Raw genomic sequence first — 22,742 nt, 5'->3', positions numbered from 1 at the left:
GCTGCGTGCTTGATTAGTATGAGGATTGCTGTAAAGTCACGGACACTAGTCAGCGACTTGATGCAACCTGCTGGGTTCCTTACATAGGAAACGTTTTAATGATCGGCTAAATGACTGAATTGTATTGAAACGTTTACTTTGTGAAGTGAGACGACGCTTGTCGTGATTTGGCGCTATATAAATAAACTTGAACTGAAATGAATTAATCCAAAAGTTGAAGCCAAAGCCATCTGAAATGACTACCAATCCTGAGCCAGCTCCATCTTTGTAGTTTTTTTCTGTCGTAGCTCCTGTGCCGACCCTGAGCCCGCCCAACATCCCTCTACAAACGTAGAGCGCTGTGAGTGGCTGGACCTGCGGTAGACCTGCTGAGGCTACAGTGGTGCGTGGCTATTCCGACCTGCAGAGCTAAACCTTTTGCTGCCTCTACGGTTGGTCTAGATTTCTAGGATGTTGGTGAGTCTGCATCTGCTTCAACCAAGTCAAGTTATAACAATAATCAAAGACAAGGTTCTTGTCCTGAAGTTACTCCATCACACTGCACACACCTATGGATAATTTAGAGTTACCAGATGAGATAACATGCATGCTTATGGTTTGTGGAAACGGCACAGAAACCCCACCCATGCCTGGGAAGAACATGCAAACTACATGCAGAAAGATCCTAGCTGGGATTTGAACCTGCAGCATTGATACTGCCAGGCAACATTGCTACCAGCTGCATCACCATGCAGCCCCCTTATTCTAATATGTAAAAATTCTATTTTGTGTAAAACAATATCACCATATTTACCAAAAAGCACAACATTTCTCCAAAATAAACGGTTGGCTTAGATTTTTGGAGTTGCTTCAGTTAAGTGACTACTCTGACACGTAGGAGGCTTTTGGCAAGAAAAAATAACGGATTTTAATAAAAATTAAGACTTCAGCAACTAAATTAGGCAGATTTTTCTTTCTTTTGTTGCACAAAACAAAAACTAGAAGTTCAGCAATCCATTTAACACCAAAAATCTCCTCTAGACCCACGGTTCCTAGTCAGGGTCAGAACCCGCACAGTGGGTCATGAAACTCCAAGCATACTGTCCTGAAAAGATCTCCAGTCATCCAAATAAACATAGAAAACACTTTAAACTGTAGCTGTGTCTTTTTAATAGAAACGGTTTGGTTTATGTTGGTTAGGGCTGAATTGCTGCCCCCACAGGCAGCAGGTGGTATTACAAAAATACACACCAGAGATGGCAGAGTCTCAAAGGTTTCTGCATCAAAGCAGGAAGCATGTGGACCTGTCAACCACAAGTCACAAGTTTGACTCCCAAATATTACTTAAAAAAGAGTCATAATCAAACAACTAAGTGGTATAATTATTAAAACATCCCTTTGAAACCCACCCCATCTAAATATTTAAAGAACAAATCAAAAACTATTTTTATGACTTTTGTACAAAAATTAAGCATAAAATGTCTTCTTGTGGCATAAATTATATAACTTAATTTGTAATATTATTTAGACATAATTTATTTGTGCCATAAACGAACCGTTATGTAAAATGCACAACGGGGATGGCAGGAGTGTCGGTGTCTTGTTCGGCATAAACTCTGATTAGAGTCTCAAAGAGCTGGTTGTCTAAACTCATCAGCACCTCCGTTACACTAACGAAGGCAGCAATTAAATCATTTAATCAAGCATTTATTCATGCTGAAACTTGTTTACAGAAATATCAAACAAAACATTCATTACCGACTAAATACAGGCATCCAAGTCTCATCATGTTGATGGATCTGTATAAAACATATATTATTTAGATGTCAGTGGTCGTAAAGATATGCAAACAAAACACAGTTAAAAAACACAGAATGTTGGGAAAACAATAAAAACATCAAATGAAGAAGATTTGGGAATAAAACACAGAAATGGAAACAAATAATCTAAGATGTTTTATCTCGAGGTGAACCATAAGCTGGATAATGTCCTCGCGGCGTTGCCTGTGTTAGTACGCAAGATGGATGTCATCTCGGAGAGGGTCGCCGGACGGTGTGGGGATGTTTAGAACGTAAAATTGGCTTCACTGGTGGACATGAATGACCACTTATAGACTCCAAGGCAGAGAGGAAAATTATCTCTGTCTGCCCCAAACAAAGTCATGTTAATCCTTTATCTGACGCCAAGGCAGCCTCTCAAGGCTGCTTCAACACACCCCCACGAAAGGAGGAATGCTGACAGATGCTGTGTCCCGACCTTCCCCCCCTGCCTTCAGATTGTGACTTCTGCAGAGTCAGCGACCTGCGGGAAACTCAATGTGCTCTCTGTTCCTCATCTCTCCCTCCCACCTGTTGGTCTGCAGCTGGTTGATGCGCCGTACCGGCAGCTCCCATTGGAGGCTTCAGGATCCCGCCCAACCCCACCTCCCCATCAGACTCTGATGTTTTGTACCTGTGCTGTTTGTGCTTCTATGTTGAGGAATTTTTTTTTGTATAATAGAGTTACTCCCCGCTGGGTCTAACTCTGCTATGCCTTTTTTTTTACCTTACCCCCACTTATCCTCATGTAACACCCTTTTCATCTATCTATTAAGGTAGCGCGACTCATGTTGCGAATGACCGCAGTCACCAATTCTTGTCATGTGTCTTACCCACGTATGTCTGATCTCATTTCATTTCTCTGTATGTCCTGCACATGTGGTAGAAATGACAATAAAAATGACTTTGACTTTGACTGTTGTGAAACAACCAGGAAATAAATAAATATTAAAAATTAAAATTAAATGATAAAAGTTTAGCTAAAAGAGAAGCAAACAATGAGTTAGATTTATATACTACCGGTTCTTTAGAAAAAGTGAAATAAATAAAAATAAAACGTGTGTAAGTTAAGTTTTTACTTTAATGCAGATTCCTTTTACTTTTTAGATTTTGGATAAAAATGTTCTAAAACAACCAAAACGTCTAAGAAACTGTCGTTTGGCGCGTAAACACAGATGGCTGCAAACATAGTTTGGATGGTTTTCACCGGAGAATCGGCTGACAGAAAACCGTCTACCTGAGACCTCAGAAGGGCTGAAATGTAAAAACAGGTGAGAGAAAAGGTGATTATTAAAGTTTCACGCTCCAGACGGACACCTTCAGCTCTCTGTGATAAAAGTTAATTAGCACGATTGTTAAAAGTGTGAGGAAGACTTTTTCAAATGATGGTGTAAAGATTTACAAAAGTTCAGAATTAATTAGTCATGTTTCTGTTTTTATACATTGAAACGGTGCTGATTTAACCTTTGAACTTGGTAGAAGGTATTTTACGCCCCGTTTCTTTAGAAACTGCTGGACTTAAGCCTTCATAGGGCCAGCATCTGTGTTTAGACACTTCCACTCACATCACCAATGACGTCAGTGTGTTTTCACACACTCAGAGTTACGGGTTTTCACCCAACCAATAATCAGAGATCAAGCAGGTCACAGTTTGCGCCATGACGTCATTCGACCAGTCAGCGTGGGGGTATGACTCGCCAAGTATTGGTGTGTCTAAAAACCAGAAAACAGCCTTCCTGCAGCTTGATCTCCTCTCGTGTTTACAGTCGGACCTCTAAAAGGAACAATGCTAGGTTTATGAAACTCTCATCACACTAGTTGTGCCAAGTAAGGATGCACGTGTCGTAAATGTCAAACTCAATCACAGCATGAAGGTCAAAGCTGCCATATTTGATCATACTTGAACAAGTAAAAGAAATGATGAATATTTGTAGTAAAATCTTTTTTTTTCAACATGATAGTCGTCATTTGTACGTTTTTACTGTGTGGGCGTCGGACGAGCCCCCGCACCGATCTTCATCCGCGTACGTCACATGTCACGTGATCAGGGAGCAGAACATCCATGTGTTAGGAGATCGTTTTGGACCGCTGCTGTAAAAAAAGTGAGGCGCGAACCGGAAAAGCTTTTGCCGATCACGATTCAACAACGGATTATGAAAGAATGGATAACGCTCGAAACGCGCGGATTCTTCCTGATGTAAGAGGTGAGTCTCCGCTTTGTTTAGGTAGTTTTGGTGTCGACGTCATCCTAGCGCGCAACGTTCTGTCACTCTTAAATAAACAGTAAAAACGGTGAGAAACGCTGGCAGTGAATGAGTAAAAATTTACATTTACATTTAAATTACCATAAACAATTCTAATTAACATAAAAATAAAAAATAAAATTAACATTAAAATTAAAATTAACGTAAAATTTAAAATTTAAATTAAACTGACAAAATTAAAATTAAAATTAAAATTGAAACAGCAGAAGAATATTTCTGTTATCTACCACAATTACACCCGGGGGTTGAAATGTTCAATTTTAAACTTCTTCAGTGAGTTCCCTGTAACGGTCTAAAAGGATTAGGGTTACATTTTTTAACCCTCATTGCAAAAATAAATAAAAGCTAAACAAAAACAAACATCAGTTGTACGTTATAATCCCAGATAATCTCATCTCACCGCTGTGAAAATATTCTTTATTTATTCTAAACAAACTTGTTGACAACAAACACTTTTGTTGTTCTTATTTAAAGGTCAAACAGCACGTGTGGCATCTTTATGTCCTTATGTTTTACATATTGTTTCTATTGTTCTCAGTAACTCTAAACCACACGTAGAAGACCGAATCACAGAGATTAGATTGAATTTTTACTCTTTTTCTTTTGCAAATATTCAGATTTTTGTTTGTCAGAAAATAAAAAAAGAAACTGTGTAAAATTCTGCAACGATCTCACTGAGATTGTATTGTTTCAGTGGTGAGCCAACACCCATTTTGTTCCAGATGGGAACTTTCGGATCGGATGTTCAGCCCTGCAGGGAAGTTTATTATGCTAGTGAGTCCTGAGCTCAGACCCGACCAGGTCAACATGCCGGCAGAACCACTTCTAAGAAAAATAACCTTTAGATGCAACATGCTGTTTCTGTAATGTTACAAAACTTTTGTCTTGAGCTGTTCTAAGATGCAAGGCAATTAAAACATGAAATCGCCTAAAATTACTGCATGGTGGCGCAGTGGTTAGCACTGTTGCCTCGCAGCACGAAGGTCGCAGGTTCGAAACTCGGCTGCGGCCTTTCTGCGTGGAGTTGCGTGTTCTCCCCATGCATGCGTGGGTTTCCTCCGGGTACTCCGGTTTCCCCCACAGATCACAACATGCCCTATAGGTTATAAAATGTACGTCGCTTTGGGTAAAAGCGTCTGCTAAGCACATAAACATAAACATAAAATTACAAACGTCAGGGTAAAATTCTCCGGAAGTCTGGATTCATGGGTCGTTCCCTCTTATCGCTGGAAATGTAAACGCAAATGCTGTTCAAGCTCAAGTCGATGAAGTGAAGGAAAAATGAAACAACCCAAGGAGGAGTCGGAGGCTGATTCGGGAATAATAAAGACGGGTGGGTTGCATCATGTGTCCCACGTGTACCATCTCCTGATTATCACCTGTAAGTCACTTTGGACGAAAGCGTCTGCTAAATACATGAACATAAACCTTTTTGCAGAACGTCTTGAATCCAAATAAAGAAATGGGATTTTTGGTTTTTATCCCGTTGCTGTTTGATATCATCGCTCTAGTTTCTAGCTTAGGTACAAGCTGACTGGCTAAACCGTTGGGGATCCATAAAATTCATTTTGTAATTCACTTTGGATAAAGGTGTCTGCTAATTCAAAAAGCCTAATCTGGATTATTATTGTTCTAAATCTTGAATTTCAACTAAAATTCTATCTCTCCAGCAGTTACAACATTTGACACCAGTTCTGCTGGTGAAGCAATAATCCGAGAACGGGAGCACAGATTATCGAGTGCTATCACCAGATTATCTGAGTGCAGGTGCAGTGAATAGGTAAATGGAAGACGGGCTCCTAGTGTGCAAGATCTGAGAGGATAGGAAATGGTTGGACGCACGCACGCACACACACACACACACACGCACACGCACACGCACGCGCACGCACATGCACACACACACAACTTTGATTTGACATCTGAACTCAGTTTCATGCACATATTTAGATTTTATATTTTTGCAAGAATCCATTTAATCCGTTAGATTTGTTAATCCTGAGGAACCACATTTAGCTCCGAGATGAGGCAGATATTGTTTTCAGCTTTGAAATAATAAATCTTCAAACACAGGTTGGCATCGCTGTTTACAAGAGTCAGAAATCAGGAAAGGCAATGTGAGTGTGTGTGTGAGTGTGTGTGTGTGTGTGTGTGTGTGTGTGTGTGTGTGTGTGTGTGTGTGTGTGTGTGTGTGTGTGTGTGTGTTTATCTTACCTTCCAGTCGCCTGGTGGCATCAGCTGTTCACAGCATTCCTGCAGCAGAAATGTGGATAAAAGAATAAAAAGAAAAAACTTCAAAAAACAAGGAGAGTGATCTGAACTTTCATGTTCTGCACAGTAAAGGGAGCGGCCATTGTTGCAACCGAAAGACACTAGACTGACACACACACACGCACGCACGCCCACACACACATACACACACGCACGCAGGCAAACAAGCACATACACACAAAAACGCATGCACACACACACGCACGCACACACACACACACACATACGCACACACACACAAATGCACGCACACACACACACACATACACACACACACACACACAGACAGCACGGTTTCCCACAGGCACTTTAACATCATCTGCTGCCTTTGGAAATAAAAATTACTGGAAATTTCTGTGACAACCACTGAATTGACTTCATGAAAGTCCTAATTTAAAGCCATAAATGAAAACCTCTGGTGTGAAAAGTAAACAAATAAAATTTTTGTTCTATTTCTAAATCTACTGACTTCTACTCATCACTGCTCCCATCTAAAAGCAGGTAAATGTTTTTTTTACCACAGAAGATTAAAGATTAACTATTTAATTCCAACCAGCTTTAAGAAAAAGTTTCCTAGCTAGTCTGCTGCATAAGTGGATTTATGGCAAGCTGTTGTATCACATAATGCAAACTTAGCAGTAGCCTGTAAGTATGGTTTAAACCCTGATGCAGAAGTTCAACACATTAAGGACCCATCTAACTGATAAGTTTGATGTGTTTTTGCACATCATTTATCTTTTATTTACAAATTTTATTTTGAATCAAGTTGTTTAAATTTACTTAAAGAGCAGAGAGAACCTTCTGAGGCCTGCAGAGCTTCAATGAAAAGACAGAATTATGATCTTATTGTTTTTATTCTACAGTGATGTCATTAGCTGACATGGCCCACTCTTTTAATCTTTAAAGAGCAAGTCACCCCCTACCAGAATCTTACTCCACTCCCACTTCCTGTTTGAAAAAAAAATGCATCAACTGCAGACCGAGAGGGCAGAGCCGCTAACAAATACACACACACACACACACACACACACACAGGCTCACAACATTGTGACATCATCAAGTACCAGCTAGGGTACCTCTTAGCCAATAGCAATGGCAGATTTAAATTCAAATGCTGTGCAGAGTTTTTACCTAACAATGGCACAACACTGGCAGGTATAAGTAGCTGTTTTAAATTTTAAAGAGCAAATCACCCTCAAATGAACTTTTTTTGTTGATAAATTATATAAATGAGTGTCTAATTGCTATGTAGGCTCTCCCCCGCTAAATATTCTGAAAGATGGCTTTGTTCTTGTTCACACCTTGACTTTGTTTTTACTCCTGATTTTGTTACTATTGTTGTCGCTGCTATTGTTTTTATGATGTTTTTATTGCTTTGAGGTATTTGCCCTGATTTTACTCATGTTGTACAGCGCTTTGTGATTTATATCTGTGAAAGGCGCCATATAAATAAACTTTACGTACTTAATTACTACTTACTATGTAGACACGTTCAGTCAATAATTTGGCACTTAAGTTAATCTTAGTTCAAATTTAAATAATCTGCCTAAAACTGTCAGCGATGCACCGTCGTCAGGCAAAAACTCAGCACTGCATTTGAATTTAAATCTGCCATCGCTATTGGCTAAGAGGTATACTATGATGTTAGATGGTACATTATGATGTCACAATGTTGTGAGTGTGTGTATTTGTTAGTGGCTCCACCCTCTCGGTCTGCTAGGCAACAGCATTTGTTGCGTTTTTCAAACAGGAAGTGGGAGTTGAGTAAGAATCTGGCAGGGGGTGACTTGCTCTTTAACTAAAATGCACTAAAGTGCTAAGTGCTGTTTAGCTCAAACATCTTATTTAAAAAAATACTTTTATTTAGTTTTTCCAGTTCAGTTCATGCTCCAAAAGGAACTAGAATATGGTTAAAGAGCAAGTCACCCCCTACCAGAGTATTACTCCACTCCCACTTCCTGTTTGAAAAATGCAACAAATGCTGTTGCCTGGCAGACCGAGAGGGTGGAGCCGCTAACAAATACACACACACAGGCTCACAACGGCATTGTGACATCATAATGTACCAGCTAACATCATAGCATACTTCTTAGCCAATAGCAGTGGCAGATTTACATTCAAATACAGTGCTGAGTTTTTCCCTGACGACGGCGCAACACTGACAAACTTGGGCAGAATATTTAAATTTTAACTAAGATGCACTGAAGTGCCAAATTATTGAATACATGTGTCTACAGCACGATTAGACACTCGTTGTTATAATTTATCAGCAAAAAAAAGTTGATTTGGGGGTGACTTGCTCTTTAACCTGCCAGATTAGCCCCCCTAATACCACAAACATCAACTTCATTATTAAGACCTTTAACATAAACTTTAGTCGTTTTAACACCAACTTGTTGCTTAGAAACCAAAACTGCTAACATAAGCGCTTTATGTGTGTTCACTAATCTGATAAAATACCTGTTTTCAACAAAAAGGTTGTCTCTCCATCACCAGTCAGCTAATTCTGATGGTAAATGAATATTTAAGACCAGATGTTTTGAATTTCCCTCGTTTTTAAAGCTCCAACATCAGACTCACAAAGACCCTTTGCTAAAGTGCACGTGGGAAACTGCACGGAGCTCGATGATGAAACAACAAAAAAAGTGGGAGAGATGAAGAGTGATGTTTTAAAACAGAGCTGCAGCCAGATTCCCTCCACAGCAGGTCACCTCCAACCTGATCCGCATCAGCAAACAGAGACGGGCCAGGACAAACAGGCCAGGCGTTACAATAACATTTGTTGTGATCTGGCCTCCGTAGCGCAGGGACTCAGATTATATGTAATCTGATCATCTAAAAGATGTCAAACATACAGTTGTGCCAATCAGAGTGACTCGGTGTCTTCTTCTGTAGGCGGAATCTAGAGCTGACTCTGTCTAAGGATAGATTTGCATTCATTACACCTTTTCTCTTCAGACGACGCTCGTATGCTCACAAAAGCATCCTGGAACATTTTAAACTATTTACATCTTTATTTTTACAACGCTAAACTTTTCATTTTATACTAATTGTTGCACTAATTGACCAAATTAGCTCAGAATGTTTTAAATTATTTAAAGAGCAAGTCACCCCCTACCAGAGTATTACTCCACTCCCACTTCCTGTTTGAAAAATGCAACAAATGCTGTTGCCTAGCAGACCGAGAGGGCGGAGCCGCTAACAAATACACACAACCGCTGTGTCTCAGTTCAGGGTCTGCACCCTTCGTCGGCCGGTTACGTCACAGCGCCGCGACTAGGCCTGTCCCTATTCGAAGACTCCTTCAAATGCGGTCGACGAATCCGTCCTTCTTTTCGCCTGAATGAAGGATGGGTCCGGTGTATCCTTCAGTGGTTTACATTTCCCAAGATGCCTTGCGGGCCGGACGGCAGAACTTTCAAAAACAATGTCGGACAGTGAAGCGGGAGCTGTCGGAGAGGATTGCGCATATAAATGTCAGCATAAACTTGAACTGTTAGGTTAAGGACTTTTTGTGATACATGTTGTGATACATGTTATTTTAGTTAGAAATGTTACGGTAAAAGTGCTTGTATCGCGGTCTCGGCTCGTATGTTCGGCCGCTCGGTGTCGTACTTCTCCCGCTACGTTTCCCCCTGATTTTAATAGGAGTTTGTATTTTAGGGACAAAAGAGAAAACCAGGGAATGTATTAAGCTTAGGGCGGAGATGGACCACATGATCACTGGAGCAAAGTATTCGGCGGCTGTGGCATGGAGGTACAACAACATCTCATATTTTAAAAACTGTCGTTTGAGTTTAGTTTTTTCTGCGAAAACATGAAAGGAATAACCCGTTGTCCTCTTTTCTCTTCCTGTTTCTTTTCTTACATGTTTGTTAAGACTATTCTGGGGAAAATGAGCATCCAGGGGAAGGTGACAGCGACGACCAGCTTCTGGAGCTGATCAGGGAGGACATGAGGCTGCAGAGGGAGGCAGAGCAGCAGAGGGCACAGGAGAGAAGGGAGAACTTTGACAGCTTTTTACTTTGCTAGAAAAAATGGTTAAGGAAGATTAAACATGTACATATAAAAGAAATATCTAAATAAAATCAGTTCTGTATTAAACTCTTGAATTTTATTTTTGTTTACAAATGAGAATTGTTTACTAGAGGGTATCCCGCTGGGTCTTGAAAAGTCTTAAAAGGTGATAAATCGGTTTTGGTCAAATGAAGACCGTTAGAAAGTATTAAAAACTATGATCACATCTTTGCTCAGGCTCAGCTTGTCGAAAGTATTTTCTCTGAATTAGCTCTCCAACAGTCAAGGAAATGATTAAAAAGCTAAATAAAACTTCGAGCTCCATCGTTTAAAGTTCCTTCTCCCTTCTGCTCAGCGGTTCCACGGTTGCTAGGCGACGGAAATTTCGCCGAGGGAGTGGCGGGAATTCATGAAGAATAGTCCTGTCCAAATTCACAGCCGTTAACATCCGGTCTACTCGGCCGACGGAGGACCCAGCCCACGTCGGCCGAGTAGGCTGGGTCCTTGGAAGGATGCAGACCCTGAATTGAGACACAGCCATGCTCACAACGACATTGTGACATCATATGGTACCAGCTAACGTTCTAGGGTACCTCTTAGCCAATAGCGATGGCAGATTTAAATTCAAATGCAGTGCAGAGTTTTTACCTGACAACGGCACAACACTGACAGTCTTAGGCAGAAAATTAACATTTGAACTAAAATGCACTAAAGTGTAAAACTACTGACTACACGTGTCTGCAGCACGATTAGACACGCATTTATATAGTTTATCAGAAAAAAAGTAGATTTGGGGGGTGACTTGCTCTTTAAGAACCCTCCTCTAACCTTTCGCCCCAAACAGGAAGTACTTTGTGATACTTTCTGTACAGTTTTTAAACTCTGAACCTCCCAGTCCTTTTTACTGAATGTTTTCATGAGCTGATCGACGTAATGCAAACCCATCCTTTCTTCCATAAATAAATACACTCTTATGTTAAAATAATAAATCACATGCTTTAAAAACAACAAATTAAAAGCACATTTCATGGTTTTAACACAATATTCCAGTGTAAGTTCGTTGTTAGGGTTAGTTACTTCAGCAAGGCTCATAGCAGAGCAGGAACATCACGAAAAAATAAAATAATTAATAAACAAACTTCAACATGAGAGGTTAGAAGCCTGTCAGGACAGACAGATGCTTCTTTTCCTTGTTCGACATGCACATAATTTGTATTTTCAAGAAACGGCTGAAAGAAAACGCAGCATTAATGATGGACATGACACAAACACGATGGAAATGAAAGAGTCGGCTCTCAGAAAGGCGAAGGCAAAGTTCAGTGCTAGGCAAAGACTAACAGACAAGAGGAGGAAACACAAACCCATCACAGGGTCTGAAGCTGCCCAGTACCATCAGAAAATCCAAAACGAGATTTATTTTTTATAGAATTCCATCTAAATGAGTTTAATTTTCATTCAACCGCAGCTGGAAGAGCAGCTTCAGCCCCCATTTTCATGCAGATGACTTTTTTTAGTTTTCAGAGGGGAAATATTAGTGGTAGCAGTAAGGTGGTCGGACCAGCAGGTGGCACTCTTCTCTTTGGTTTCACCCACAAAGCTGCGTGTGAGGGATGTGTCAGAGACAAACCGAAGGAAATGAAATCCTACAGGTGATGTGAGTGTTTATCCTTCCTGATCCACACAGACAGAATTATGAGTTAGTCTGCATCTCAGTAAGGAGCAGCGAGCAAACAGGCGTCTCTGATGGGTGGAAGTTGGCTCCACAGATGCAGAATTAGTTACTTTTTTATCATCTAAATCAGGGGTGCCCAATCCTGGTCCTCGAGGGCCAGTATCCTGCTTGTTTTACCTTTAACTCTCCTTCAGCACACCTGATTTCAATCAGCAGGTGACTAACAGGCTTCTGCAGAGCCTGATGAGCTGCTGCACAGGTGACTCGACCAGTTAATCAAGCGTGTTGGAGCAGAAAAACCACTAAACCTGCTGGATGCCAGCCCTCCAGGATCGGGACTGGGCCCCCCTGATCTAAATGATTTCTCTCTGCAACACTAAGTGTAAATGCTCTTGTAAGTGGAGGATACAGACTTACAGCTTAAGTTAGAAAACTTTACTTTTATGATATGATGCAAAATGTGTTGTGTTTAAGAACCAAACATGCAAAGTTTTCCTTTTTTTTTTTACTTTTAACTGTTTTTTCCAACCAGAAATAAGCTTGGTAAATAATTTGGATTCATTAGAATACGCGTTTTAAGGTAACTGCATCAAATTTTGTTTGCTAAGCGTCTGCTAAAGGTGACTCGGTTAGCTCTTAAGGAGACTGGATTCAAACATCTGTGAGAATATTTTCATCAGTTTTATCCAAGAAGCTGCTGTTGGGTTTTATATGTTCATATTTCTTATCATTGAGTTTTGATTCCGGTCTTTTGTGACCTGTTTGTCATCACATCAGCTTTTCTTAACTCCTGGATGCAGAAGCTTGAACCAATATGGAGTCCTCGGAGTGCCAGATGCAGGAAAAAAAATTTGATTAAGAAAATTCCTAATTTTTGTGAATTCTGCTCACAAATAGATAAAGACCGTGATTCTGTTATTGAAGATGTTGTGGGTGACTTTTTTAATAACCAGTGTTTACTTCTGAGCTCCGTACCCTCCCAGCTGCCCCGCGCCTGGGTTCAGTTTAATAAACCGAGGGAAAAAATGTCACCAGTCTTCTGTTTTTATTTCCACACCTGCCACCGCCAGGCTTTGTAACTTTCAGTGAGCAGAAATCCTGAATATGTACGTCCGTAATGACCAAATAATCTCAAATAAAAGTGTAAAAATCTAAAGTGTCACATGATACAACATGGTGAATTTGAGAGTTCTCATCCATGCATGAAATGTTTTCATGTTTATTTTGTCTGAAATTATGAAAAGTAAAAATGCATCTAATCATAACAGTTTTATGTAATTCTTCTATAACAAATGAGCTTTGAACACTTTTGCTGCAGTTACTTTCTGTTTGTGTCATTTTGATGTTTATTATAAAATTTATTTAGAAAAAATAAAGCATCGTTCATTTAAAGTTGTAATATGATAAAAGTAAAATAATTTCGTTTATCTAAGAGCTCCTTTGCTTGCCACAGCCAAGCTGCATGTTTTAATTTTTAATTTTTATTTTTTGTGGCCTTTAATTTTGTGAATAAAGTACAAACTTTATGATGAAATCTGAATTTTCTCGTCTGTGTCATGTGTTTGGTTCCGTGTTCTGCCGGTCAGATGTTTCTGCTTGTTCTGGTAGTTACCGGGAGGACCCCGCTGGTCCGACGGCGGGTCTGGCGGAGCCAGTGCCGTGCGAAGGCATGCCAGCGGTGAGTGGGGCGGCGGGGGGGAGGGGGTTGGTTAGGGGGCGCGGGGCTTTCGGGGCACGGGATCCCCCCCGAGGCCTCCTCTCCTTTATCCTGCTGAGTTGCAAAACAACAAGCACAACAAGGTCATTATTGGGAATCAGCGGGAAGCAGACATGTCAGCAACATTCGGTCGTAAAATTAAACATCATGCAGTTCATTCTCCGTCAGAAACGCCCAAAAAATAAGCATCTTCATTTATTTCACTGCAGCTTTTCTGTTCCGGCGCCACCAGAAAGGTCGTGCTCAGAGGCACCCACAAGGGGTGGTCAGGGGTGGCAAGCCCCCCCCCCCCCCCCCCCCCCCCGTGAAACACTTCTAGAGGCACCACTGGTCCAGTAAACATGTGCAGCATTCCTTTATAAGAATGAAATAACCTGTTGCTTCTTAAACAAGTATGTGCTGCGTTCTCATCCAAATAGCAAAAATTCCCTTATTTTTAATAACATCACAAAATAAATACATATTTTTCATTTTTATTTGCAAAAATCTTGTTATTTTGTCCTTTCAAACCCTTTTAAACCCTTCCTGGCCACTTATGAGCTGAATGCAGCATTTGTCAGACACGATTATGTGTAATCACTCAGTAACTGCTCTTAAAGGTCACTTATGCTGCAGAGCAGCAGCCTTTAAAAAAGCTCAGACACGCATCTGAAAAAACTGAACATGTCTGAGAGGATCGACTCATCCAACACGTAACTGGATCGATGAAGCTGCAGCCAACGAGCCACAAAACGACCTTTAACTGTTGGGTGACACTTTAATGGGTTCTTACTGGAGGACGGCATGCTGAGCTGCACCTTAAAGCTGTCCAGTTAAAAACCCTGACCTCCTGTAGCGTCTGCACTCAGAGTCTCGTCTCTAAAGTGAGTTGCAGCTCGCTCGCCGCCTCGCTGCATGAACGAAAGGCTCGTGAGGAGAGGATTTGTTTACGCTTGCCTTCATGCGTCTATGGGAACTAATGATTTTGTTGACTATTTGCTTTCTCATAATTGGCCATTCAGACATTCCAGGCATTTCTCCGTAACCTCTTCAGCGCTCTGATTTCAGATCAAACATCCACTTTCTTCACAGTTGGCAGGAAGTATCAGCGAGCCACTTCAGCAGGAAAGAGCAGCTGAAAAGTTTGATCACATCAGCCTTTTTCAGGCTGAAATCTCGCCCTTTCGAGTTCCTTCCCCCCTCCCCACCAGAGAAGTCTTCAGCATTTATATCTTTGCTGCATCAAGAGGTATTGAAGTGACTCGGCCGCAGCCTCTACCTGTTGCTTATTAAACGGAGAAGTGGACTGGAATAAGTGGCGTTTACATAACCGCCCACTGCCTTTTGTCTGCTTTTCATTTGACCACTCTCTCTTCCTCTCACAGCTTAAATGAGCTTCCATGTTCTCAGTGTTGTTGTCGGAGACCTACGGTTGGATGGAGTTCATTCATTTCCTCCTCCACTGGTAAACAAGCACATTGTCTAATTATGAGCCATCGCAATTAATGAGCACAAACACGTCTGTCTTAATAAGCCAAGAGTTTTAAAGGGCTTCACTCATCGCATCGGGAACGCCCGGATCGGAGGGTTAATGACCACAAAAGGACACGCGGGCGATAAACAACATGAACTCACCACGTCCGAGTCCACTCCTTTCTGCTCCAGCAGCAGGGGCTTCTCCTCCGTGATCTGTTGCTCCTTCATCCCTGCCATCGTGGACAGCAACCTGCAATCACCATGGCAACGTGCAGAAAAAAACACATCCAAGGTTACATTAATATTACATCATGCTAAGTACTTTCTGTGCTTCGAGCGATAAACAAAAATCAGCAGCATGTTGAGGAGAGTGATGAGACGTTTGTTGTTGAGGAAAGCAGAGCTCGCGTTGTAACGATGAGACCGGAAACAGGAGAGAAAACAGATTTCAACCTAATTAAATAAGAAATATAATCGAATCTTTTTCTTTTCACTTTGATAAAATATGATGATAGAATTAATATTAAAAATAAACCATGAAATTAAAAACATTTTCAGATTTAGTCAAAACAGATGTTACCCAGCGGTTTGTTCACAGAACGTTTTCAGGCCTCCGCCACGACTCAGATGTTGTCTTTGTTCATCCTTTACTGTAGTTTCACGGCAAAAAGGCGTTAAAAACACACAGAACCACGAGTGACAGCAGCAAAAATCCCCAAACGTTTGTGATTTGAACTACTCTTTAAAGGAGGTAGAAGTTTTAAAGGTGTGGTTCACTTGCAGTGATCTCCAGTGGTAATGAATGACATGTGAGTCATTCTCTGGGGAAAGAAGCAGAGATGGGCCTGTATCAGGAAGTAGAAGTCAGACGTCTCCTTTCTTCGGAGTGGCCAGGAATGGTCAGTTTTCACCTACATATCAGGAGATGCTGCTGCCCCAGTTACCTCCCCCTCCCACCTATCTGTCTCTAGAAGTCAGGTGAAGAGGCAGCTGGAGAGACTGAACAGGAACAAGGCTGCAGGTCCAGATGGTGTCAGCCCCAGGGTACTGAAGGCTTGTGCAGAGCAGCTCTGTGGGATTCTGCAGCACCTCTTCAACCTCAGCCTGGCCCAGGAGAAGGTTCCAGTCCTGTGGAAGACATCCTGCCTTGTTCCAGTTCCAAACAAAACTCGCCCATCAGTCAATGACGACTACAGACCGGTTGCCCTGACATCCCACATCATGAAGGTCCTGGAGAGACTCCTGTTGGTCCACCTGAATAAGCAAACTAGAACATATCAGGACCCGCTGCAGTTTGCTTATCGCCATGGAGATGGAGTTGAAGATGCCGTCATCCAGCTGCTTCATCCAATCCACTGTCATCTGGACAAAGCAGGCAGCAGTGTGAGGGTCATGTTCTTTGATTTCTCCAGTGCATTTAACACAATCCAGCCTGGTGTACTTTGCCAGAAACTCCAGAAGACACAGGTGGGGGCCTCAACTATCGCCTGGATTAAAGACTACCTGACAAACAGACCACAGTTTGTGAGGCTGAAGAACTGCACATCAAACCAGGTGATCAGTAACACTGGAGCACCACAGGGGACTGTACTCTCACCTTTCCTTTTCACCCTGTACACCTCAGACTTCCAGTACAAATCAGAGACCTGTCATCTACAGAAATACTCAGATGACTCTGCAGTTGTCGGGTGTATCAGAGATGGACAGGAAGCTGAGTACAGAGAGCTGGTGGAGCGCTTTGTGGCATGGTGTGGAAACAATCATCTGACCTTGAACGTGAACAAAACAAAGGAGATGATTTTAGACTTCAGAAGAAACAGGGTGGAGTCAAACACTGTTTCCATCATGGGAGAAGAAGTGGAGGTGGTTGAGGAATACAAACACCTTGGAGTTCACCTGGACAACAGACTGGACTGGAGAAAGAACAGCGAAGCCGTTTACAAGAAGAGACACAGCAGACTGCACTTCTCGAGGATGCTTAGGTCCTTCAATGTCTGTAGCAAGATGCTGCAGATCTTCTACAAGTCTGTTGTTGAGAGTGTAATCTCTTCAGCCATCGTCTGTTGGGGTAGCAGCATCAGAAGCAGGGACCTGAAAAGGCTCAACAGCCTAATAAAAAAGGCTGGTTCTGTTCTGGGGACGACTGTGGAACCGCTGGAGGAGATAATGCAAAGAAGGATTCTCCAGAGAATCAAGAAAATGATGGACAACCCTGAGCGTTCTCTTCACAAGACTGTCCGACAACGGAAGAGTGTCTTCAGTCAGAGGCTTCTTCAGTTTGGCTGCAACACTGACCGCTACTGGAGATCCTTCCTGCCAACAGCCATTGTAATATACAACAACTCTTTGATGACTTGATTATTATTATTATTCTGAGCTACTACAGCAATCAGTTTCCCTCTGGGATTAATAAAGTATTTTTGAATTGAATTGAATTGAATTGAATACCGACCTACATGCCACCGGTCATCTACGGTCCTAATTCCATCCTCTGAGGTGGATTTTACATTCTATCTTCCAACAAGCCACAAGATTCTGCAAACCTTGTTGGCACTTCAGGAGCGTGTGTTCCCAAACAAAGCTTTCTTGTGATAACACTGCAGGATTGCTCACTCTCATGAAAAACATAAGTTACAGCTCATAAGTTAAATAATCATTAAATAATAATATGGTTGAATGAACGAATGTTATATGAATACTAATGAAATGTTTTGATTAATCTGTGCTTAAATTACTGTGGTTGAAATAAAAAAAATTTTATTACAATGAAAAATTTTGGTGTTATGATCAGTAATGTTTGATTTAGCAAGTGAATCATTATCTACAGTCAGACACAACGTTCATTAGAGATAAATTAAAGTTAAAGTAGCGTCACTGCACGTAGATATTTTCTTACCCATAAATCAGAGCGTCCTGTATCTGAGAAGGCGTGATGTTCTGAGGTTCGTTGTGAACACCCCTTAACACGGCACGTCCCGATTGGCCAAGTAAATCATAACATGAGAACATTAAAACAGGATCACTTGCGGAGTGATTCAGCATTCTGTTAGTTGAGCGAACTCTGACTGGCCATCAGAGGAAAACTCTGCTCTCATCGCACTTCTTGACAAGCTGTCAAAAACCTGTTACAACCTGCAGCTGACACAGCAAGACGGTTCCTTCAGCTGTTCAGAAACGGCTGCTCTAGACGCAAACTACCGTAGTTCCAACCTGTGTGCCTGGCGACATCTCTGGACTGGAGCATCGGTGCTGCGGTTAATCCACTGAACCTCGGTGCCCAGAGGTCATCTGACCTCCGGATCTGCGAAGAGGGTCTCCAAAGAAAGGGTGAGGTAGACACAGCATGATTGCGTCTGATGCCGTTTTGATAAGAACCAACTTCATAGTTCAATGCAAACCAAATTCTTTTCACACCCAGAACTCAGTTCTTCTAGATACAAGGTTCTGATAAACAGACACCATTCAATCACCAAACATCACATCCCATCCTCTTAGATTCATCCATCACAATAGTCTTAGTTAACTTGTCATGTTTTTAATTGTTTAGAAAATAAATTCTTACTTTTATAAACTTGACTCTGTCTGAATTGATACGAAGTGTGTTTGATTCCTGAAAAAGCAAAGAATCCTAGAATCTTCTGATTGAGCATCTAAAGACCAAGCAGGTTGATATTCTATATTTATATAGAATATCACAGCTGACGGGTACCGGCGGTCCAAGTGGAACGCGGCTCGGGTGGTCGCCGAGGCAAAAACCCGGGCATGGGAGGAGTTTGGTGACCATGGAGCAAGACTTCCGTATGGCTTCAAGGAGATTCTGGTCCATCATCCGGCGCCTCGGGGGGGAAGCAGTGTGCTACCAACACTATCTATAGTGGGGACAGTGTGCTGCTGACCTCTACTCAGGACGTTGTGGATCGGTGGGCAGAATACTTCGAGGACCTCCTCAATCCCACTGACACGTCTTCCAGTGAGGAAGCAGGGTCTGGGGACTTTGGGTTGGCCTCTCAAATCTCTGGTGCTGAGGTCACTGAGGTGGTTAAAAAGCTCCTCTGTGGCAAGGCTCCAGGGGTGGATGAGATCCACCCAGAGTTCCTTAAGGCTCTGGATGTTGTGGGGCTGTGTTGGCTGACGCGGCTCTGCAATATCGCGTGGACATCGGGGGCAGTCCCACTGGACTGGCAGACCGGGGTGGTGGTTCCCTTATTTAAAAAGGGGGACCGCAGGGTGTGTTCCAACTACAGGGGGATCACACTCCTGAGCCTTCCTGGTAAGGTCTATTCAGGGGTTCTGGAGAGGAGGGTCCGTCGGATTGTTGAACCTCAGATTCAGGAGGAGCAATGTGGTTTTGGTCCTGGCCGTGGAACACTGGACCAGCTCAATACCCTTAGGGGGATCCTGGAGGGTGCGTGGGAGTTTGCCCAACCAGTCTACATGTGTTTTGTGGATTTGGAGAAGGCGTTTGACCGCGTCCCTCGGGGGGCCCTGTGGGGGGTACTCCGGGAGTATGGGGTACCAGGCCCTCTGATATGGGCTGTTAGGTCCCTGTATGACCGGTGTCAGAGCTTGGTCCGCATTGCCAGCAGTAAGTCGGACTCGTTCCAAAGTGAGAGATGGACTCCGCCAAGGCTGCCCTTTGTCACCAATTCTGTTCATAACCTTTATGGACAGGATTTCTAGGAGCAGCCAAGGTGTGGAGGGCATCCATTTTGGTGGCCTGAGGATCAGGCCGCTGCTTTTTGCAGATGATGTGGTCCTGTTGGCTTCATCAGAACGTGATCTTCAGCTTTCGCTGGAGCGGTTCGCAGCCGAGTGCAAAGCAGCTGGGATGAGAATCAGCTCCTCTAAATCTGAGACCATGGTCTTGATTCGGAAAAGGGTAGAATGCCTTCTCTGGGTCAGGGATGAGGTCCTGCCCCAAGTGGAGGAGTTTAAGTATCTCGGGGTCTTGTTCAGGAGTGAGGGCAAACTGGAGCGTGAGATCGATAGGAGGATTGGTGCTGCATCTGCAGTGATGCTGGCGTTGTACCGGTCTGTCGTGGTGAAGAGAGAGCTGAGTCAGAAGGCGAAGCTCTCGATTTACCGGTCGATCTACGTTCCTACCCTCACCTATGGTCACGAGCTTTGGGTAGTGACCGAAAGAACGAGATTGCGGATACAAGCGGCTGAAATGAGTTTCCTCCGAAGAGTGGCTGGGCTCTCCCTTAGAGATAGAGTGAGAAGCTCGGTCATCCTGGAGGGGCTCGGAGTAGACCCGTTGCTCCTCCACATCGAGAGGAGCCAGTTGAGGTGGCTCGGGCATCTGGTTAGGATGCCTCCTGGATGCCTCCCTGGTGAGGTTTTCCGGGCACGTCCAACCGGGAGGAGACCTAAAGGTAGACCCAGGACACGGTGGAGGGACTACGTCTCTCACCTGGCCAGGGAATGCCTTGGGATTCCCCCGGAGGAGCTGGCCCAAGTGGCTGAGGAGAGGGAAGTCTGGGCCTCTCGCCTTAGGCTACTTCCCCCGCGACCCGACTCCGGATAAGCGGATGAAAATGGATGGATGGATGGAGTATCACAGCTTATTGGTCATAGGTAAAGGTAATAAATTAAGCTTAAAAGCAACAATATTTACCCCCTACATCTTCAGTGGGGTGACGGTGGCACAGGAGTTAAGTGTTTGTTTGTTTGTTTGTTTGTAAGATCCCCATCAGCTACTGTTACAACAGTTGCTATTCTTCTTAGGGTCGTATCATCATCAAATAAGCATAAGAAATGCATCAACACTGGGCTCACAAGCAAACAATCCATTTCCATCTACAATATTCATCTCCACTATGAGACGACACGACAACACAACAACAAAAGTTAATACAGCAGCATAAAAACACTATTTCTCCACACACAATGGACAATAAAATAAATAATTAAACCATGAAGTAAATAAAACATAAAATTCATATCTTCGTCCAACTCATGTCAAACGTGTGTAAATAAATAATCTCAACCTCTTACAAAAATCATTCCTTTTTAACCGACCCCTCAAGAAATGCGGTAAACCCTTCCATTCCACCATTGCTCTACAAAATACTGACCTGTGAATGAAAGTAGTTCGACTAGCTGGCAACACAGAGCGACCATCAGCTTGACGCGTAGCATGTTGGTGAACATCTTTAAAGAATGTCAGCTGATTAAAAAACTGTCTGGTGTTTGTGTATTTATAATATTCCTGATATATTTTATAAGTAAATACTTTAATCTACTCCTTACACACATGCATGCCAGTTCAGTAGTATGCATATCCTCACTCACAGCTCTTCAATCCAAAATCGCCCGAGCCGCCTCATTTTGTGCTACCTGTAATTTATTTAAGTTGGCTTCTGCAGTAGCAGCCCAAATTACTGCACAATAGCCCAAGTGACACATGATTGATTCAACTAATAACTTTCTACTTAAATATGGAATACATTTTGGTTGCAGGTTCGAGACCCGCTCAGTCTGTCGCTGTCGTTGTGTCCTTGGGCAAGACACTTAACCCACCTTGCTTGTTGGTGGGGGTCGGAGGGACCGGTGGCGCCTGTGCTCGGCAGCCTCGCCTCTGTCAGTGCACCCTGGGGCAGCTGTGGCTACATCGTAGCTCATCACCACCAGTGGGTGAATGTGTGAATGACTGACTGTGTTGTAAAGCGTCTTGGGGAGTTCTAGGACTCTAAAAGGTGCTATATCTAATACAGGCCATGTATCATCTGGCTTCTGATTGGCTAGCAGCAACATGACTCTACCCCTGACTCTGTTTGCTCTGCAACGTTGATGTTTTATCTCCACAAATAACACAAGCCTGGAGGAGTTCTGCTGCGTGGTGGAGTTGCTAATGCTAATGGTTAGCCTCTGCTAGCCGAGACGTTCTCTGCTGTTTCCTGGAGGCTAAACCAACAACAGCCTTCCCCGTCGTGAGTCCAGATGGGTGAGTCCATGAAAGTTGGTGACAGAGTGACGTAGATCTGTCAGGATTTTCTAATCCTAGAGTTCCACCAACTGTTTTCTGTCAGAAGCTAATGCAGGAGATAGGTGTAGGAGACTATTTTCATGTTCAGCCTACATGAAACACTCAGAGTGACCCGTTAGAATCAGTCTTTAAAAAACGTTCTAGGGCTAAATTACAAGTGCAAATACAAAAACAGTACATCTTTTTTTCTGGATCTAGAGACAAATGTGTTGAATTTTATTTGATAAATATTAATTGTCCCCTAAATAAGTTCTTCTCTGCCTTTCCTGGAACATTTCTCATCGTATTAGACTTCGTTCAACAATTGGCCGATTATTAAACTGATTTTTTTTTTAAAAGCAGACAAAACCCTGGCTATAAATATGCCTTTTAAAGGTCAGAACATCTACCGAAGTTCAGTTAATAGAAATTTCTGTGCAAGTGTTCTGGTAAGGACGTGGATGCTAGCTGACCGAGATCAGAGTGGTGCTTGGAAGCACAGCGGCTTCACTCACCAGAGATAGAACAAGGGCTGAGCCTTGATAAACGCCTAATCAGGCAGGCGTGTTGAACTTCACAACAC

At 42.7% G+C, this 22,742-nt stretch overlaps 1 protein-coding gene across 4 annotated transcripts in view; it reads right to left on the bottom strand.

The window, feature by feature from the left end:
- Window positions 1-22,742, bottom strand: part of ndrg4 (NDRG family member 4) — a 79,142-nt gene that overhangs the window by 17,736 nt on the left and 38,664 nt on the right. For 2 of the 4 annotated variants that reach the window (XM_070550562.1, XM_070550564.1), the window contains exons 2-4: window positions 15,352-15,442; window positions 13,633-13,791; window positions 6,275-6,313 (exon numbers count right to left, since the gene is read on the bottom strand). In XM_070550562.1, coding sequence (XP_070406663.1) covers window positions 6,275-6,313; window positions 13,633-13,791; window positions 15,352-15,429 — 276 coding nt within the window. In that variant the 5' untranslated portion in view covers window positions 15,430-15,442. The remainder of the gene's footprint in view (window positions 1-6,274; window positions 6,314-13,632; window positions 13,792-15,351; window positions 15,443-22,742) is intronic. The other 2 variants (XM_070550563.1, XM_070550565.1) reach the window with 2 other exon arrangements.

This window comes from Nothobranchius furzeri, chromosome 4, assembly GCF_043380555.1.
Source record: "Nothobranchius furzeri strain GRZ-AD chromosome 4, NfurGRZ-RIMD1, whole genome shotgun sequence".
NCBI classification, from domain to species: Eukaryota; Metazoa; Chordata; class Actinopteri; order Cyprinodontiformes; family Nothobranchiidae; genus Nothobranchius; species Nothobranchius furzeri.
This window is presented reverse-complemented; position numbering and strand designations above follow the sequence as displayed.